The 20,951-nt window shown below is 41.2% G+C and overlaps 2 protein-coding genes across 2 annotated transcripts in view; both read right to left on the bottom strand.

Annotated features, from left to right (window-relative positions):
• Window positions 1-11,809, bottom strand: part of LOC126869872 (protein 60A) — a 41,532-nt gene extending 29,723 nt beyond the window's left edge. The window contains exon 1 of the mRNA XM_050627000.1: window positions 10,554-11,809. Coding sequence (XP_050482957.1) covers window positions 10,554-11,007 — 454 coding nt within the window. The 5' untranslated portion in view covers window positions 11,008-11,809. The remainder of the gene's footprint in view (window positions 1-10,553) is intronic.
• Window positions 11,810-19,570: 7,761 nt separating this feature from the next.
• LOC126869887 (spliceosome-associated protein CWC15 homolog) lies at window positions 19,571-20,869 on the bottom strand. Its single transcript, XM_050627036.1, has 3 exons — window positions 20,461-20,869; window positions 20,001-20,310; window positions 19,571-19,904 (listed from the first exon to the last, which is right to left on the bottom strand). Exons 1-3 carry the CDS (start codon window positions 20,589-20,591, stop codon window positions 19,662-19,664), a joined length of 684 nt encoding a protein of 227 aa, XP_050482993.1. The 5' UTR covers window positions 20,592-20,869; the 3' UTR covers window positions 19,571-19,661.
• Window positions 20,870-20,951: the final 82 nt, after the last annotated feature.

Below are 20,951 nucleotides of genomic sequence, written 5' to 3'. Positions count from 1 at the left end.
CTGCGAGGTTAGATTTTAATTCTTCAGGGAGTTAGATGTTGATACTTGAGAGTTGCGCGTAGATTTGTCGTCGTTTTGGATTTCGCTGTTTGCTCGAATTCTCTTCCGTTTCGATGAAATACGTGAGTTTTGCAGCGAGGGAAGTTGGTGGAATTTTTGAAGCTTTCGACGACAGTTATTTTTATTATTTAACTCAATGCTCGAAAACTATATATAGATGCGACATCATTTTAATTTTGCTGTTTGCTTGAGTTCCTTCTCGTTCCAATCTAGTGCGTAATAGTAGTTAACGGGCTTATTAAATTTTTTTAACAGATTTTCAGTTCTTGCTGCAGGAATTGCTTTTGGAAAAATCGATGTGATGATAGTTACGTAAATGTAGATTTAATGCTATTTCGAATTACGCTGTTTAAATTCCTTCCCCATTTACAGCTCTCCCGAACAGTATGAATTAGTATGAACAATGTAGTGAGTAAATCTTATATCGTAATCAACTTGAGAATTGTTCGGAGTTTTTGAAAGGGTTGTTCTCAGGGAAACTGATGTTTGAGAATTATATGCAGATTTATCGCAATTTTGGACATTCGTTTCAATTATTTCCACGAATTCATCGCGAAAAAGACACGTTTCAATCTTTTTCCTGGTATAATTTTATTTGATGAATGGCAATTGAATTGGTTCTTAGATCTACATAGAAGAAATTCTTCTTCTCTGACAGTAATGTTTCTCGAGAACTCACTTAGTTGCAATTCGAGTCTCTATCGTATTCTCTGAAACATATTGAAACTGTAAATGTTTTCTTCTATGGATTGTAAACACTTCACATGACTGAGCGATCATCATTTCGAAAATGATTTACAGAAAAACATTATTTCCTCAAATAACTCGCAGTTTCCTCTCGGGGCTCTCTGCTTCTTTTTCGAACTGTCATAACAAATTTTACCAATCGATTACGATCGTTTGAGAAGACAAACAAAATTGTTTCAAATTCTCAATAAATATCTCGATTTTCGTAAAATTTCATCGTCAAGTTCGATCATCCTTTAACTTGGCGATTTCTCAAATTTAAGTATTCCTTTTTCCTAAGGATATTCCGCCTATACGTGTTTGTTACGCGACGAATCAAATGCCAAGTCCTTGAAAAAGTTCCTATTCTTCTTGCACTTAGTTCTCAGGAATTCATTTATTCGCGGTGAATGGACTTTTCGCTGTACTTCCTCAGACATGTTAGAATTATGGATTATCTTCGCGTCTCTGCCAGCGAGGGGCAACGTTTTTCTTTCTCCTCTTCAATTTATTCTATCACCGCGATTTGATGAATTGCACTTGCTAAGAATTCTAATTTCCCCGTCAGACCTCTTCTTTATTGAACATTAGTTTTCAAGCATCCCGGATACGTGTTAGAATTTTAGATATTTCCCGTTTCTTCCTGCTATTTCGGTATCTTCTTCCTCTCTGCGATTCAACGAACTTCGCTCGCTGTTGGCGAAATATTTCAACTTCATAAAACAGCTTCCTCTTCTTATCCCTGCTGTTTTTATTCAACGAACTTCAGTTTTTGTTTTCCGTATCGTATTTCCTGAAAATTTACCGAGGGTATTGAGTTTCCAAGAAACCTATCAAACGTTGAAATTTTTAGACGCGTCTTTACTCGGAAAAGTACAAGCACATCTTCTTAAAAGCTTCGTACAAAACACACAGCAATTGAAATTGTCTCGACCGATCGAATGGGTCTTTTCTCTTCGATGTGAGAAAGATAAACGCGAGGCTTCGATTCCGCTTTACATTCCTCCTTTTCGTCTGCGTCAGCTAGAGCGAGGAAACTTCTTATTCTACCCAGCAATCATTTCTCCATTTCAGCGCGTCAATCTTTTCGCGATTCTTTTAAAAACCCTTCAAAAATTCTTAGAAGGATGCAGCATAATTCCTCGGGATGAACGAGAGGTGGCGAAGCGTGAAGAACGCCATTCGATGGATTAATGTTTATCGCGCTAGATCAGGCGTGCGTATCCGTTGTGTGCTATAAAACAATTTCTACGGAATTTTCGTGCGAATACCAGCTATGCAAAACTATCAATTTCCCAGCCTTCCGCGTTTATCTCGTCGCTTTATTCATACGACCTCGAACTCGAGCGAACGCTCGCATGTAAACTCGTTCGTATTTGCATCTTGATGTGCACCGAGCCTGCAGGGGGAAGGTCAGGTAACGAAGATCCAACATCGGCGATGATCATCGGTCCCACCTCTCCCCGTTCAGACTACAATTTCGTCACTTTCGCGTTTTATGCCTTTATTCTACGAACTCGTTTTAAAAAAAGTCTTCCTCGAACCGCACGGCCTCCGGCAACTGTCCGCATAAATTTGCACGATCGGGAAACTTGCAAAACCGACTCGTCCCGCGCGCGAATGCTTCGCTTCCTGCGTGTGTCAATTAGCACAACAAGCTCGCCGCTCGTCTAATGAGCGCGAATCGAAGAAATAACAACGCGTTCGCTTTTGCAAATTGCTCGTGTAACAGATCGAGCGCGGTTTTTACAGTTTACGTTAAATCGTTGTATCGTGTGCCGGAGGTAATTTCTCTTCTCTTTTTCTCTCTTTTTTTTTTTTTTTTTTTTTTTTAATTCATCGTGGATCGAAAGTCAGCTGACATCGAATTACATTCAAATCGGATTATTTATCGTCGAATCGAACGTTTTCTCGAAGCCTGTTGTATAGCCGAGAGCACAGAAGAAACACGTATACAAGAACTTATGTACTTTACTTATGTATTTATCGAGCACAATGATAAAATATACATAAATACGATCGGAGATACAACGAGCATATTTCTCTGGGCAATTTAAATTTTCAAGCAGATAGAATATAAAAAAAAAGAGGAGGAAAAAAAGCGCTAATCTCTCAGCCACTTTTCTGATCCGACACAGTCATTTTCCTAATTTGCATGTTAATTACAAAATTCCTTCCGTTCCTAATTATCATATCAGATTTCTATCAATCCGCCAACGAAGAACCGCTCGTTCAGCGTATGTATCGTTTATTTCCCTGATTTCTCGTCAATAACTAACTGTTCGAATTTTCATCGGCTGGCCACCGATGAAAATCATTCGTTGCACGAACAAACGGAAACATCGACCAAATACCACAGCCACATGCGTTCAACGTATAAAGACGAATAAATATGAAAATAAATCGCGATAACCGAAGCGATAATTTCCATATTTCTTTCTTATTACGAACAGCGGCTCTCCCATTGATATTTTCAGTTACGAACACGGTTAACAGTTTCGGTGGATTATGTCCCAGGTAAAATCTTATCTCTCCGGGAATCTTCTTCGCGACAGGCGAATGAAACATCGCCTTTTCTGAACCGTATATTCCCTAACCTTCCCCTTAGGTAGAGCCTAACGTAGAGGAAAACGTAATACGGCGTGAAAGTGCTTTAGCTCGGTGGCTGAAAATATTGGGAACGAGATGCAGAAAGATACGATTGATTTCGTTTGATCTAAGGCCGGTGGAAATTTTTGCATACAACCGTTCTGAATATTTATACAGGAATATCGTTTCCACTCGTAACGTTATAGAATATAAAAATGCGAAGCGATCGGAGAAATCTTTTACGAACAAACAGCCAACGAGATAGAGTTAAGTGACGCAAGCACGTAACAGTTTCTTCGTATATTTCGAATCTATAAATAAGATGGTATCCTTCCGTATCGGATGAATCTACAAAGAACAGTAGAGTTTAACAGCATCGGAGCATTAATTAATACATACGTTTCATTTACAGTTACTCCGACGAGTATCTCACTTTACATATTCCGCTAATCCTTTAGGCCATCGTAATTAAAGCGTGTTCCCAAGAGAATAATGTTTCGTTAGAAAGGCTTAACCGGTCGAAATATTTGAACGTAATAACTCGATATAATCGGGCGTTAAGCGTATGACAACAATTAAATGAAACGATTAAATTCTGACTATATTTTCGCGCGTGACGAACGAGAATCTACTCGCGTGTTCGGCAGGCGATTTCCGCGAGGCGCGTCCTTAAATTTCACGGAAAGGGGACGAAATTGCATCGAAGAAAGGCTGAATTCCGAGAAATACCTGTCCTTCATTCATTCACTCGTCACAAATTACCATTCTCCTTCCACTCGTGTCACGATCGTCGAACGCGGAACAATTTACGATACCACTGTGTGCCGTCTTTCGGGAAAGGAGCTGCTCTCCTCCGAGGTAGGGAATTCCCCTTTGCGAGGTTCGTTGAACCGAATATGTCAGACTGCGAGATTTATCCCGTATGAATAATTTACTGCCAACGCGGACAGTGATATCTCTCGATACCGCCGTATGCCGAGCTAACGCAACGATTTCTAAACGGTTTTATCTGCATTTAAGTATAATTAACGATCTCCTTTTTTAATAATTCTAGGTTAAAGTATGAATTTTCATTTGAATATGGTTACCGATCTATTTGGGTAATCGTCGTCATCGTGCGAGCGACAGTGATTGATGGTATTCTGAAAAGCAATTATGTTATTGTCAGTGATCTCTTTGAATAATCGAGCGTTACGATAGGCGTCTTAATTTGGATATAGAGTCGCCGGTATTTCTCGAATAATCGTAAATTAAGTAGAGATTTAAATGGAAATGTAGTTGGTTTCTACGAATAATAGTAATCACGTTTTATACAAGTACATATAAGATATAATTGATCCATTCTTCGAATGATTAAGAACCGAGTCTCGATTTAAATACCTATGGTAATTAACGATACGATGATAATAATCGTACATCGAAGGACAAGTAGCGTTTTAGTTTTTAGGATTAGTAATTCGTTTTTACGACCACGAGCCAGAATACGCGAGCTTTCGTTCGAGGGCAACTAGTCATTTCTTTCTGACCTCTTATAACTCTGAACTGAAATCCTTATGTGGCTGTGTAACATTAAACAGCTCAACGCTTTCAACGAATAAGGATGGATAAGTATCCCGTAACGAATCAAATCTATGTCCGCTGCAAAATAAAAATTTCCTAATGGAAAATTAATCCAGAACAAGGTAGAATATTATATACGTTTAAATATATAAATTTTCTCACCATTCGAACCGCTCACTCCGTGATTTAATCAATCTCGACAAAGTATTTATATAACGTTGCATGGAGAAGGAGCTGAGACAACGTTGAAACGACGTGGACGGGTATCGTGTATGAAAATTCGAGGTTTAAATTGGGCGCAGGATGGCCCGGTCCCCTAATAAAAGCGGACCAGAAACGTGGCAATTTCACGCGTTAGCCTCGATTGACTCGGATCGTTTTCGTGATCACGAATCTGCTACAACCGGCCTGACGTCCCCTCGTCCGATTTCACACATCGGGAACGTGTTCGTGGTGTCCTTGTAATTTATCTTCTTCGAACTTTCTAGAAGAATTCACGATACTGAACGTATAAGCAACGATAGGAAAAGAGAGAGGTGGCGGCGGCCAAATGAAACGGCGACGAAAAGAGATTCCGGCCGAGTAGAAAGTTCTATGATGAGGCCCATTTGCATAAGTCGATAGTAACGAAAGTGGAAACTGCCTGGCTGTTCTTGTCCCCGCTGTTTTTCCACAACATCCGCACCGATTTCGATCATCCGAACGCGCGTGACATAACCGAAGAGTTATGTCCGGGACTTGGTCGAAGAATTCACAATGGGCGGTCTACGTGAACGGTTAGCTGTTGGAACCTTACGGGAAATATCTCCTCGAATAGAAAGTTCCAGCCGGCCGTTCCGGCTTTCCGTAATCCTTGAAATTTCAAGATTTCGATAGCAAGATTCGTCGATGTTTGCCAATCCGCTGTTCTTTCAAGTCGTTGCCAATTGTTCGGGTAGGTCCAAGCTTCGATCGAAGCATCGTTGTGTCGTAGGTTGCTCACAAGTTCGCCGGAGCATGCAATACGTTGTTCAAGTTATTCGTATTCTTGTCGTTTGTGGTGTGTTTGTTACACGAATAGTTGACACGCATTTCGTTGCTGATTAAGTATATCGTTCCTTGACATTGTCGCCGATTGTTCGAGCAGGTGGAAATTTCAATCGGCATTCTCGGATTGCAGGCTGCTCACGAATTCGTCGGAGTATAGAGTGAGATGTTTAAGATATTGGTCGTTTGTTGTTACAAATTTTGTTGCTAATTAGGTGATATATATTGTTTCTTGACAGCGTCGCTGATCGTTCGAGTATTATTCTTACGTTCACTTCGAAAAAAAGATTCGTCAGTGATATTTTTAAACAGATATGATGAAACTTATTTTCAAATCTCGCATTGTCGAATAAGAAGATCATATTTCCGAAATTCTTTGGAAATATGTATTTTCATAAATACCTGGTCAAATATGTATATAATTCGAGCAATTGACAAGGTGCTAAATGAACAAATAATTTAGCAGGTGAATGCATCAGTCTTTTTAATAGTCGCAGCCGATTCTTTCGGTAGCTTAGAGACGCAGATCTTGCGACATTAAGCAGTTTAACAAACGATGAAGTTTAGAAATGAATTCCAATCGATCCAGTTAATCGAGTCGATAATTCTCCGATTATCTCACAAGCAAGAAGCTTCCTTTTTGATAAGTGTTTTTAAAAATACCTATTCAAATATAATCTGTTCGATTTAATATTTGCCCGATATCTTCTATTTAACAACTGAATTCTTCGTGGCGATTTTGTAATTTAATTTCCGATGGGCGAGTATAAATTTGATTAAGGCCGAGATTTCACGCCTTGTTCGCAGCTTTCAAACGCAATTTGAAATTTCTTCAGCAGGTGTTTGCCATGCTTTTTAGCTCGATGTGCCTTACTTAAAGCAGAACGAAGCGGAGGCAATGCTTTATCGGATAAGACATCAATTTTCGAATCTTTTCATCGATCGATCGTACATAAATTTGTCAATTTATCTCGGAAGAATCCTGTAACGCTTAATGAAATTCCCGACGTTGAACGTGTTTTCTTAACTTGTAGCTTGTGAAATTATACTGTTTTTCGCGTGACGTCACGGCTTCGTAGAAATCGATATGCCTTCAAATTTTATTATCTTCTCCGACTCTCGATGAATATGCATGCGGAAGCACAGATTTGCGCGAAACAGGTTCGCGTCTGAAACGCGACAACAAGAGAACGCAAACAGAGGATTCGACCAATGGAAATGCATTTCTTTCTTTTTCCTTCTGACTGCCATTAACATAAATAACCCGTATATGAAAATCAATGTTATCGGACTACTTTTAATATCTATTTTTAGGCAACGAACTGACGCTGCTCGATGTTCTATTTTTAAGATCTCCGGCAAATCCGAGCAAAATAAATTTGAATTCCGAATACCTTATCGCGTACTCGGTCAGTGATGTACAATTTTGGATAAAATTGAACTACGTATTTCATGTTAAGAAATAATTAAATGGGAAACATTGTCGTAAAATCGTAATTAAATATATTGCATTAGTTATCAGGAGGAAAAAATCAGGAGCTGGTTACGCGGACTGTTCGGATGAAAATGATCGATATTCAAACGTTACACGCGCCATACTGATTAGTAATAAAATACACAAGTGAAAATATCCTTTCAATGGCAATTAAGATATACGATAAAATCCACGCGCATTTTTCAGTTTACGTACACGCGGCATGGATCAGTTTACTATTCCTTGGCGGATATTATGGGTCGAGAACCCACAGAACAACCACGGAAATCGGTGTTCTACTTTTAAACTGGTAGGATCTAGTCGTAATATATCGTAACCTAACAGGATACCGATGATAATCGCTATAATTTCTCTTACATTTCTTTCGTTCAATTCTACGTTTCGCGTTACGACAACGGGGAACGATTATTTACTCGATTAACTGGTATTTTGCATATTTCAAAAGATAACGACGAATGTGGGTTTTTGTAAGATTTACACGATTCTAGAAAGTGATTAATCACTGGATTGCACGTACTTATGCACTAAATATATGTCACAGTATGCAAATAAGGTACGTGACATATGAAGATGTAATATATGAACGTACGTCGAAAGAAATATGTCGGAGTATGGAAAAAATGCGTGAGATACGCAACGAGTGTATGGAATATTGAAAATTGGAGTGTTAAGATTCTTTGTTATCTGCACGTTACGACTATAATTTAAATTCCAACAAATTGTAAACATTTCTCAGCCTTGATTAATCGGTGACTTCGATCGGTTAAAATTAACACAACGAAAGCATATTCTACGACTTCTGTTCGCTTCTTAGCAAGTTCATCTACTATTTCAAATTTCAGACTCGCGATACAGTTTTGGAATTTCTCTTGGGCATCGTTCTTAGTTCGATACTACTAGCGATATGATACATCTCTCGATATTATTTAATAATCGTGTGCAATATCGTTAATAAAACTCGATATAGGGTATAAAACGTAGAATATTTAGCTACACACAATATCTTCTCACTGTAGGTTTCTTCAAAAGTTCGCTATAAATAATATTCAATTTTACAAAATAGTTACGACGAAAGTACGCGAAGTACTTTACGAAGTAATGTACTTTAAGGTACAATAGTCTTCTCACAGAAGCATATAACGACAAATACGTAGGAAACTTATCTGGCGAAATGTGAAAATTAAGACCCTCTACAGATAAAACATCCTTCGTCCAGGTTTCACTTTATCAAGAATTTTCTGTATAAATATGCATTTGCATACGTATAAATATTCACAGTATGTCGTAATAATCGCTGTATGCATATTCTCATCATAAATCGCGTCAAATGTAATCTACATAACGAATAAAGAAATACACTTTTGTGGGTAACTGCAAAGGATTAAAACGCAACGCACGATGAAACGGGCCATCGGTTCTATCGGATCGATCAATTTTTTGACGAATCAAGGACTTTTGATCCATTCGCTGTTTCAGTATCAAGATAATTTTTTAGGTTTCTCGTCGAACGAGGTTTCTCGTTCCTTTCAACATCCTGTAAGACTGCGAAAAATAACCGAAATTCCAAATGTTTTTTAACGAAAATCAACCGTAGCGAACACGTTGAGAAACCGAACGAGTCTTTGGATAATCGCGATCAGGTTGTTCGCTGGACGATATTCGAGAACCAGCAGAGGATCTGCCAAAGTCACCGAAGAAACGCTAGACGAGCATTCCTTGCCGCAGAATGCTCACACCCACGAGAACTGCTTCTAAACCGGTAGAATCCAGTTGGTAAAGCGATTTATAATCCCGAAGTAAACTCATACAGTGTGTTAATTATATCGATCGGTGGTGAAATGATTTTTAAAGTATCTCTGAATTCTAAATCCGTCGATTGAAGAACCAGTTCTCGCGCCAATTCCACCATTTCTCGCTTTTCCGCCGTTGATTCTTCCTTTCGTCGAAGCCACGGTTTCGCAGCCAAAGCTTTCCAACGCGAAATTCAAAATTAGCAAAGAATAATTCATTTTATCTCGCCCGATAATGAAATGAGTACGATCAGCATACCTTTAACGGTACAAAAATAAGAAAACTAATCAGAGATAATCTACTTAGGTAAATTGGTAGTCAGCGAGTTAACGTTATTCTTTGTGTTTCTTTTATTCACGTTCTCTCTTAATTTCCCTCGACACTGAGTTTCAAAAAATATACCTTAGGTGTCGCGTATCCATTTTGAGAGATACAAAAAAGTAAATGCAAATTATCATATTTGATACGTTCAATCGCGTCAATTGATAACATAAATTACATAAATTATATAAATTATCGCTGTTAATTTCAAGCTTAGCGAGATACGCATTGTAACGAAACTTTAACATTATTTTATTCAATTAATTAGTAATCGGAAATTCGCTGACAACGTTACAACTTATAATTGCTATAGATAAATTATTCGGCGCTGGTATAATAGGAAAATTGAATAGCACAGTGTCGAACGAAGAAAAAAGTTTCAAAGATACACGAGCATGTAAATTGCGAGATACACGGCGTTGTAAAAGATTAGACGAATACGGTAAATTATAGTACGATTAGAAACGTAGCGGCCTAAACAAGGATTACGTCCCCGTAGAGGCTGCGTGAAATGAAAATCAGATCTCGACGGCAGCCTGCGCGGCACGCAAACTAGACGCATACCATCGGAAAACGCGTTCGCGGAACCTGTTAACCTCCGAGGCCGAGAGAAGAGAATTCATTCTGACTGATTCCAATGGATTCCGACAGTGGTTGGGGCACGCCATGAGAGACAAAAGAGACGTCATCCAGAATATCTCGAGCATTAGAACGACGACGTCGTCGCTGACGACAAATGTCGGCTCTCCTTCCGCCAAGCTCTTCCTACGTCCACGTACGCGTACTGTACGTACACGAGAAACTTACATACGCAACGACTACGAGTAATAATGACGATCGAGCCGCGTAAACGCGATGACACAAACGAAAAGAAGCGTGTGCACGCACACGGCACACGGCACACCAGGCAACAGTAGCGTATACGTACGTACAAATGTAAGTACGTATAGAGAGAAAGAGAGGAAAAGACAGAATAATGACTTACTGTGCGCGGCAAAGGTCATGATGACGTCGCTCTGGTCGATGGCCCTGAGATCCTGACCGGTGAGGTCGAACTCGCCGGCCCTACGTTGCTGCTCGCCGATCGGCTTCTCGTCTTCGTCCTCGCCGAGAGCATTCTTGTATATGTCCAAGAGAAACTTGGGCGCCGACCTCTTGACCTGTGGCGGCCTACCGGCCGTATTCCTTGGCCGATCCGGTAATCCAAGAAGATTCAATATCTCGTGTTCAACTTCGCGTTTCTCCCGCTGGCTAACCACTCTGTGGACGATCGTTTGGTCGAAACCGTTGTCGACGTAGAGGCCGCTCATCCTGTCTGCGGCGGCGGTGCTCGTCAGCCCGGCGAGGATCGTACCGAGGATCAGCAGGGGCGCGAGACGGCGCGGCGACATCTCAGCGCGTCTTTCCGCTCGAGACCGACACGGGCCGGAAGGCACCATTCTACCTCCCGCCGCTTCCACCACCACCTCCACCAGCACCACCTTCCCCTACGCCACCGCCTCCTCCTCCTCCTACGTCGGCGTTCGCACGACGACGACGTCGTCGTCGTCGTCGTCGTTCCTATCGAGCCACCAACGTGGACGCCGAGTGGGACCGCCGCCGAGGCGATCGAGCCGCGATCCAGATGCCGCGGAATCGATCGATCCTGATCGATCGATGTGTCCCCGGATCGCTATGCGACGACACCGCGCACTCTCCTTATATCTTCTTATATACCGCCTTATATCGTCTCGACGCGCCACTATACGAACCTCCAACTTACGGAATACCGTCAAACTTCTTTCGTTATCTTTCGCCTCTTCTCCCTCTTATACCGTTACTTAGTACGATTTTTCTTCTCTTTCTTCGTTTCGATCACTCGGTCCAAGTCGTTGTTCGCTAAATTAACAATGAACGTAACGAAACAGACGACACGTTTATCCGTCTATTTAGTAGTTCGTCTCACGATATTCCCCGACCTCAACACTGATCGACTTTTCTCTTGCCACTGTTCAAAGTATCCACGCGTAGTATCGCTCGATCGAACTCGATCCACTCGAAGCTTATCCGATCGTTCCGTTCCGTGCTTCCTCTCGCTACTGCGATCGAGGATCGATAAAAAGACACATAGTAGCGCGCACTTTGTCCGTGAAGCGATTTAAAAGATACACGGGGCGCATGTTCGCGAAACGCGCACACGGCTGATTCTCGAGACCGTCTCGGTGACCAGCGGTGACCACTGCCGCTGACTCCCGCGATGCCAGTGCCAGTCTGTTTGTCTGGCCCGTGCCGTGCACCTCCTCGTCGTCGCTGCTCCTCCGCGAGGCCTCACCACCGCCTCCCAGGGCCGTACCGCTCCTCCGACAGAGCCACGCCTCGCTTTACCTTCCTCTCTGCCTTTGCCTCTAGCTCGCTCGCTCGCGTCTCGCCTCGCCTCGTTTCGCCTCGCTTCGCTTCGCCTCGCCTCGCCTCGCCTCGCCTCGCCGCGCCGCGCCTCGCCTCGCCTCACCGCCACTCGCCACAACTCGCCTCGCCTCGCTTCGACTCACCTCGCACTGCTTTTGCCTTGCCACGCCGCGCCGGTAGCCACGCGTACATACTGATCCTTTCCTCTTTTTCCGCCGTCCAGTTGGTTTCTTCGCTCGTTTCGATCTTCTCCGCGTTTCGTTTCGTTTCTTTTCTCAACCCTCTTGCACCATTCGACCGATATCGATCGCGCTATCTTGCGAATAAGTTTCAAGTTACCCACGCTGACGATTTCTAGTTAGCGTAGCTTGTATGTAGGTGTAATTTCTCTTTCTTAAACGGTAACACGTTTGGTAGTGGGACAAACGAAGTTCTGTAAGTGAATCTTGCGAGTTTTACAAGCTCTAGTCGATCGTTTTATTAAACGTGAAATTATAAACTCTCGTAGAAGCTGGGTATGCAACAAGAATCTATAAATCTACGGACTGTCACGACCGTTAATTCGCCGATATCGTCAGGAAATCGCGCCAAAACGTCCCACCAGGTTTCTCTGCGTTTCTCTTCTCTGATTTTCCTTTTGTATCGTAGGATCATCGGACCAGAAACGGCGCGATCCGCGCTTAATCGAGTTTACGAACGAGATATCGCGGTAAAAGTCGTGAAAACGAAAACGAGTTTCGAACGAAGCGAAAAATGAAAAAATGTAGCGAAATGCTGACGAACGCCGGACCTTGTACGACTAACTGGCAAAGTGTCACCGTACGCAACGATCGTCCTGGTATCGAGGTCCACTCGACGACTATTAAGTAACAGGACGAGGTTTGATCAGACGCGTGTGCGTGTAACACGTTAAATAAGAAAAGGGGAAAGTATCGAAGCATTCGATCGTTCTGTAAACCGCATGTCGTCTCGCGATAACGTTCCATATCCAAGAGAGAACGTATCGCCGTGACGGAGATGCTAGTGATAAAGAGAGCCGCGAAAATGAAGGATAGCCGATGGTAACGTGAAAATGTTCTGTTCACGATTAGATTGTTCGCCAAGCGTATACACGCGAGTGTATTATGGTGTTGCGTACAACGCTTGTCGCACGCCTAACGCGGCATTCATGGAATGTTGCATGTAATACCAGATGTTTGCAAGGTTCCGAAGAGGTTCGCGGACGCGTGTTACAATGTAACTATTACGTAATGGAAGGCTGATGTTGTTTGAACACGGAGAACGGCAGCTAACACTCAGCATTTAATCTAAGTATGTACGTACTTAAGTACGTACGTCCACGACGCGCAAAATTTCTGCAACCAGTCGCTTCGACACAACTCTGCGAGCATGCGACGATTGTAAATTTGATTTACTTTCACTGGGGATCGCTCGCGACCTTTTTGTGCGTGGCTCGATTGTTAAAAATATCAAATGCAAGGGAAAACACGGCAATGGAACGTGGCTTGGACGTTGATTATAACGAAGGAAGAGATTTAGGTAACTCCGAAAAATTGGACTTTAATTTACGGATCATCTCTGGTAATAGTCGTGCTATCTACTGTTTTAATTTGAATATATTTATACGACATCTTTAACTGATCTTTTCCTTCTTTACTTTTTATTCTGTCGTTACGCGCTATTCCTTAGCGACGTCTTTCCATTTGCTTTCTTTTATTTCGATAAAAAAACGTAATAAAACTTTCGGAAGAAGAATATTCTTCTTTGAAATAGTAATATATATATATAATATAAATTTTTAGCGATAAATTGGTCGTGTCAATTCCTGTAATCCAAAAACCAGTTCCTTTCTTTTTTTTTTTTTTTCTTTTCGATAGACGAACGAGTAACCGAAACGACGATTATAAAATGAAACGCGTTTTGTTTAAACGATTGCGTAAAACGGAACGCATCTCGTTTAACGACACATCGATGTCGTTTAACGCTCCAAAAAGAACGAATTCGTTGCTTTCACCGGGCGAAATAAATTTCTTCGCTTCTTCTCAGATGGACGCGCAACTTTCGGAAGTGTAACGATCGCCGTTAAAAAAAAAAAGAAAATAAGATTCCTCGTTCGAACTGTTCGAACAGATTCATATGTAATAGGGAAAGAGTACAGCAACGCGTCGAATTATATCCACTTTTCCTCGTTCGCTTTTACGATCACCACATACATAATCGTGAAACTGCCAAAGATAACTTTCCACTCGTATATCTACACGAAAAAAAAAAAAAAAGAAAAAGAAAAAGAAACGAAAGGAGAGAAAAAAGAAACGATACAAAACGAGAACTAAATGAAAGGCAGACATTTTACAAATTAAATATGCGCACAATAACCGATCGATAACACGAAAAGATAGGAAGAAACGAAACGAACGATTCGCAATTCGTATAGGTTTTCGCGAGGAAACTTTTCTTCCGGGCCGATCCACTGAATTTTCGAAGACATTTGCACGTCCCTGGGTCATAGAGATAGGACCGCCCCTGCCGAAGAAGTAGGCGGCGTTCACCAGCCCTGATCGTTGGTATTACTCGGCACTCTAACGTGGTGCCGGAGATCAGGGTTAGCGAAGAAACGGCATGCGATGGCGGCCGACCGAACCTCAACATTCTTCCACTTTTTCAACCCCCTGGATCTTTATCAGCTCGCCATCCAGACCAGTTGCGCCACAATTTCCGCCCGATAACCGCGCTGCACCGTAACCGCTGCCGATACTTTCCACCGGTGAAAACTGTCCTTCGTTTCCGGCCCGGTTAATGGAAGAACGCGTGCGTGAAAAATTCGCTTGAAAGCCTACGGATGTAACAGGTTGCACGACAAATAGAGGTTGCCTCGGTTAATGCACAACTACGGCGAAGAATCTGTTTACAGGCTGTTACAGGTAACACAGCGGTACGGTATGCAGCGGTTGACACGAAAGTTGGCCGTACGAGAAATTCCTTTCGAAGATGCGCGCCTCGATGGCATTCAACCTTTGGAGATATTTATTTTTGGAAACGCCTCGTCTTACTCGGTACCTCGATTTAGATAGCGTGAGAGAAATATTTGATATACGGCGATTCGTTAATTTCACCACGTTGACAATGAACGTACGTATTTGCGCCTCGTATTCCGCCGTCAGATCTCCTGTTACATGTGACGATTTTGATCGAAGATTTCGTCGTACAGAAAATTGGCGAGGATCACGGACGAATGATACGCGAAAATACGAAAGACAGTTAACGGGAAAATACGCGAAGGTAGTATACGGTGGACTTTTTGAAAAACATCATTTTTTTTATTAAACTGAAATTGCATAAAAGGATAGATCATACAGAGGATTTTCGAAAAATATCGTTTATTTGATGTCTGTTTTATCGATTGACGATTATTTACACACGTGTTTGAAAGAAAAATTGCCGATTTTTAGAACGTATCAACGTACGACTCGTAATACGAGAACAGGCGATGATTAGCTCTTAGTATAAATTTTTTACGTGTCCGGCTAAACAATTCGTTCTCCGTCATAAATTACCTACAACATGAAATCTATTACGTACATATTTCTATTCAATTTCTTGTTTATTAGAAGAAACTGTACCTACGTTACATCGAATTATACGGCTATCATAAATCATCATGCAAAACGTTCTAAGTAGCTCGTAACTATATAACCACTAAAGCGCTACAAACATTTTTGCAAAAGTTACAGCCCATAAAGTCAACAAGAAAACATTTGCGCTCCTCGGCATAGGAAGACGAACAACTGGAAAGAATTCCACCTTACGAACCATCTAAGTATACCTGTCCCCTCGAGTGAATTTAAACGATCGAAAAAATCAGCGATCGCGAGTATCGTGTTCTCATAGAGAATTTTTAATAGAGGCACAGAAGAAAAAATAAGTCGCGTGTCATATTTATGCGCAACCGGCCATAAACGTAGAAGGGGTCGGGGTGGGCGGACGACGGTGAAAGCGAATCGGAGACGGTAGTATCATTAATCTGCCAATAAAGCCAGCGCAAGGCTTACAATATCCAGTTTGTTGTAAGAGATATTTGTTTACTCGACACAATTTCTTCGGTTGGTAGACACTTGCAGTCTGACAAAACGAAATTAAAAAAGAAAGAGGAAAAAGGGAAGGTCCGATTTTGACTGTGTGTTTCGGCTTCTAGAAGATACGTACATACAGATGTGTGTATGTATATGTTTACCTATACCATCTAACATTTTCGTGTTACACCTATCTAAATAGATTTTCTCGCCAGTGAATAATGCGCGAGCAAATAGAAATTTAGCGAGTATTTTTAAACTTGGTATCAAGAGATTTTATTTGTTTACTTCGAAACCACCCGTTCCTTTCTATCCAGACACGGCCTTACGGCGCTGCTCTAACGAGAAAGTGTAACTGTGATTTTTGTTGAAACGTTCAACAGTAACTGCGATTTTGTTCTGAAATCGTCGACCAAATCGTTAACGCGCCAACGTTCGTTTCGTGGATCTCTCGCGAATGAATTATATCCATTAATTGAGATAACTTCATAAACGAATAATAATTGGAATTCGTTTGGCTCTTGCGAAACTTTTGACAAAATACGTCGTTTCGATGCAACGGTATTGATCCGTCGTGTCAAAGAAACGATTTTATAAACGTACGAAGTTCAAACAATTTATTAGTACGTATTTCTATTATCTGCTCTTATAAATAAATTATTACTTCTCTGGTATTCTATAAACACTGGATAATAAGCATCTCACGAGGAGACGATCTAAATTAATTAGCTCCAAAGACGAATTTATTAGGGCTGGAAATATAATTGTTTCTCGCTTGTATTCGCTTATGATATATTTATGAATATTAAATAAGATAGATATCACGATATTTTATAACGACTGAAAAAAATAATCTGCATAACAGATACACATATGTGATCGTTCTATCTTTAGTTGAAATTGTACTTAAAGAAAAACCCAACATGTATTAGTATGTGTGTGATTTCCGATCGCCACGTCGCTGCAATACTACAACGAATTTCGTTGCTTCGTTACGTTGAATTATTTACCAAAAAGGTATAACGAGTACGATAGAAACGTTTGCTCGACGAGAAAATTTCCCAAAATGAAGAATCAGCAACAAGAGTACACGTAATACGGCGGTTTAACAGCTTCATTTTTATAGCTACGACAGCAAAGTTTTACACGTTCGCGCAAACAACCTGGCCGATTGCGTGCGACAAACATTAAGCACATACCAACGTGCTTCTTACAGGTGTCGGACACCACGCATACCGTCCGTTTATTCCGCAATGTTCGGATCTCAATTCCACAGAGATAATCCTGAAAGTATCTGCAAAGGTGAGGGAAGGAGATACCATTATCGATGCATACCGGCTCACCCAATAAAACGTTGGTAGCTTACAGCCCTGGATCGTCATTCTGCACGTCCGTGGATGAAACTCTTGGAGAAAAGCAAGAGATGCTGCAGTTCACTCTACTTCTCTCTTCCTCTCTCGTCCAGTACGTTCTCTTTCTCCACTGACCAACAGCAACGGAATAAATAAAGTAAATAGAGGAATATAGGAGGTAAATAAAAAATGTGGCAGCAGAGAAGAGAGACAGAGAAAGAGAGAGAGACAGAGACAAGGAGAGAAAGAGAGAGAGAGAGAGAGAGAGTGGAGTGTGTGCGAGGAAAGAGGGAGGGAGGTAAGGAGAAAAAGAGAGTTAAAGGGAAAGAAGGAGAGGAAAGAAGAGAGGAAGGGAGAGTGCCCTCAGGGCGAATTCCCGTCGAGCATCGGCCGCTGCAGAATCCAGAGGTGCGTTCACCGGGGAAATCCCTCCCTCGGAGATTATCCTCCTGAAGAAAACTCGACGACTGTGCATTTTTAACGCGCGCCGTGTACGACCGCGTGTTCCTTTATTTACAATTGCGTTTTCTTAAGCGCACTTCACTCTTCTTTCGTCGCATTTTTAGAAAAGTGATATTTACGTCCGGCAAAACTAACGATAGATTGTACACTTGAAATTGTACAAGATTTGTACGAGACAAAGTTGTAACTTTGAAACTTCTTTAATCGATGGACGAACGCGTAAAATGCGAAAGACAATTTCACTCGTCAGCTTTAATTCAATATTACTATTATTACGTGATATAAGTAGGTTTAATAGGTGAAGCGAATGATAATAATTATTATAATTTTACTCGGTTATTCATTTTATTAATTTTGATCGAGTTATAAAATTGATTATCATACGGTAATTTCGATTTTTTGGAAGAGAGTCCAAAAGGATGGCATCCGATACAACATCCATATAATATATTTATCATAAAATAAACAAAATACTCCGTTTAGATTCATTCTTACGCTGTTGCATACAAACGATAGGCATCTACCGAGAAAAACTCTCCTGGCCGAAATTACGGCCCATTAACACGACGAGAGACGGAACGCCACAAGGATCGCAGTTGATCAGGAATAGATCTGAACAATGGTATTTGAACGAGACCGGAAACTAGGTTCCCGTAACCAATCTGAAAGTTCGAGAAGAAGTCAAAAAGGATAGAATCGGCGATGACGAATTCAAGCACACAGAGAAGCGATCGCTCGTACCGTAACGTACGACATATCTTTTCTCAGAAATCATCTCGAAGCGATCTACCAGTGAACGGTCGTCTTTCTCTCTCTGTCTCTCTGTCGAGTCGGGCCGGCATCTCGTGTGTCCCTGTTGCGTTAGTTGGCCAGGTCGGTGCCAGGGAGTCTACCAGCGATAACCAGCTGCGCGTCGTACCGGTAGACTGCCTGCTGCCTCCGGCTGCTCCGGGGACCCTGGGACCGGTTATACTTGACCCAGCGGTTTACACGCGCTTGCCGCCGTCAGCACCACCACCGCCGAGGCCGGATCGCACCGCTACCGAAACACGTACCTACATTGCCTGGACAAACTCCACCACACTCAGCTAGTTTCTTCTCTTTCTCTCCCTCTGTTCTTCCAGCTTTCTCTCTTTTCTATCTTTTTCTCTCTCGCACGATCAACGATCTCCGTCGGACCGATACACGCTACCTCAATCCGCTTCACCCCACTCTGGCACACCCTGCTCTCTCTCTCTCTCTCTCTCTCTCTCTCTCTCTCTCTCTCTCTCTCTCTCTCTCTCTCTCTCTCTCTCTCTCTCTCTCTCTCTCTCTCTCTCTCTCTCTCTCTCTCTCTCTCTTTTTCTTTATCTTTCACTCTCTCCCCCTCCCTCTCACTCTGAATATCTGTACGCTTATTTTTGCATATAAAGAATTCAATGATTTTTTTGTGAAGTTATTAGAGTGTCCTCCTGGAGATGAATCGCCAGCATCGAATTTAGTTGGATCTCAGAATCGAAAGAAAATGATAAAAAAGCCTAATACGATACCTTCTGTTTTTAAACTCGAACGATACGGTTGCCTTAGTTGTTCATATTTTCATACGATGAATTTCGTAATCGAATATTCGTAGATGTATGTGAATATATGAAATCAAGTGTGTGATTTAATAACACATGTGTATGAAATTAATGTTTATGGATGTTAAATTTGTAAGATTTCCGAAATTTTGGAATAACTATCAGCATCATCGATTGCAGTCTGGAGTACGAGACATTTATAAATAGTATGATAACATTATCTTAAAACTATATACAATACGATATACTTCTTACGGTAGTTCGTTCACTTAACGTATTTTTCCATAAATTTACGATGGAATTCACTTCGTAACGAGTCGTTTATGAACACATCGTGCTTCTTTTTCGGTTCCGAACGAGCACAGTTCTTGAATACAACATCATCATCCCATCTTCGTCTGACTTTCATATCTGTTCTTCCACTTTGAGAAGAATAACTTAATAAAGGATTTCCAGAAAGTATGTTCTCCATTCTTATTCTTTCCTCTTCCTGTCTTTTCTCCATTTCCTGGAAAATAAAGAAAATAAAATAACGTAAAAGCTTTAGAAGAAACATAATATTGAATTTACATATCAAATGTAAACATGAATATAAAAACTTTGCCTTCTTAGCTTGCTCCGCTGCTCTCTCCTTCTTAATACGTTGCAATTCGGCTAAAAGAGCAGCAGTATCATCTTCGTCACTTTCTGACTCTGAATCATCATCGTCAAGAGGATCATCTGCATCTAAACTTGCTGTAGGTACTTGATCAATTTTCTGCCTTTTAGCAGCACTTGTCGTGGACGTTTCTCTAGGTGGTTCTATCATACGGCGGTTAGAACTTTTATCCTTTTCCCTCTCACGTTCACGGTCCTCTAATTCCTTGCGAAAATCACGGTTTCGCAATTCCTCGATTGTTCCTTGTCCATGTTCCCTACAAATGAAATTCATTAATTTCGGCAAATGCAAATAAGTAAGGTTATGTTTGTTTGTTCACTTGATTAAAAAAGTTACATAAAATATCTTAAATAAAGATCACAGTACACAAATTTTTTTGAAAATATTATAAAGTACAATATAATACCTGTATTTCAATTTTGTATGAGACGGTAAATCTCTGCTGCTGTATTGTTTTGAGATTGCACTTAAATCTTTTTCACCACGTCCTTGTCCTCCTCTAGCAGGTTCAAACGTGGGTCTCGCGGCCGTAGTCATTTTGTTTGAAAATTAGCCAGTACTTTTCGATGTAAAACTCAATCTTTGTTTCTTGAATATGTTTCGTAAGTTTTCAAAACACAGCTGATCATCCAACAAGTCTGAATCAAACCAATTCGTACCGTATATGGAGATGGCGTAAACTGTTACATTTTAGTTTCTTTATTAGCCGCATGTCGCAGAACACGAAATTCCTCAACGCGCATGCGTATCTAGCGACCACTACGTCACTCTACAGCCGGCGACAGAAGCTGTCATTAAGCCGCTACACATTCGAATGGAAAGGAATGCAAGGAGTAAACAGAAACGAGTAAAAAGGAAACAACAGCACGTATACGATCGTGATCGTAATTGCGAGAA

Source organism: Bombus huntii, chromosome 9 (genome assembly GCF_024542735.1).
Source record: "Bombus huntii isolate Logan2020A chromosome 9, iyBomHunt1.1, whole genome shotgun sequence".
Lineage (NCBI taxonomy): Eukaryota > Metazoa > Arthropoda > Insecta > Hymenoptera > Apidae > Bombus > Bombus huntii.
Note: the sequence above shows the minus strand (reverse complement) of the source record. Positions and strands in the feature narration are given on the sequence as shown.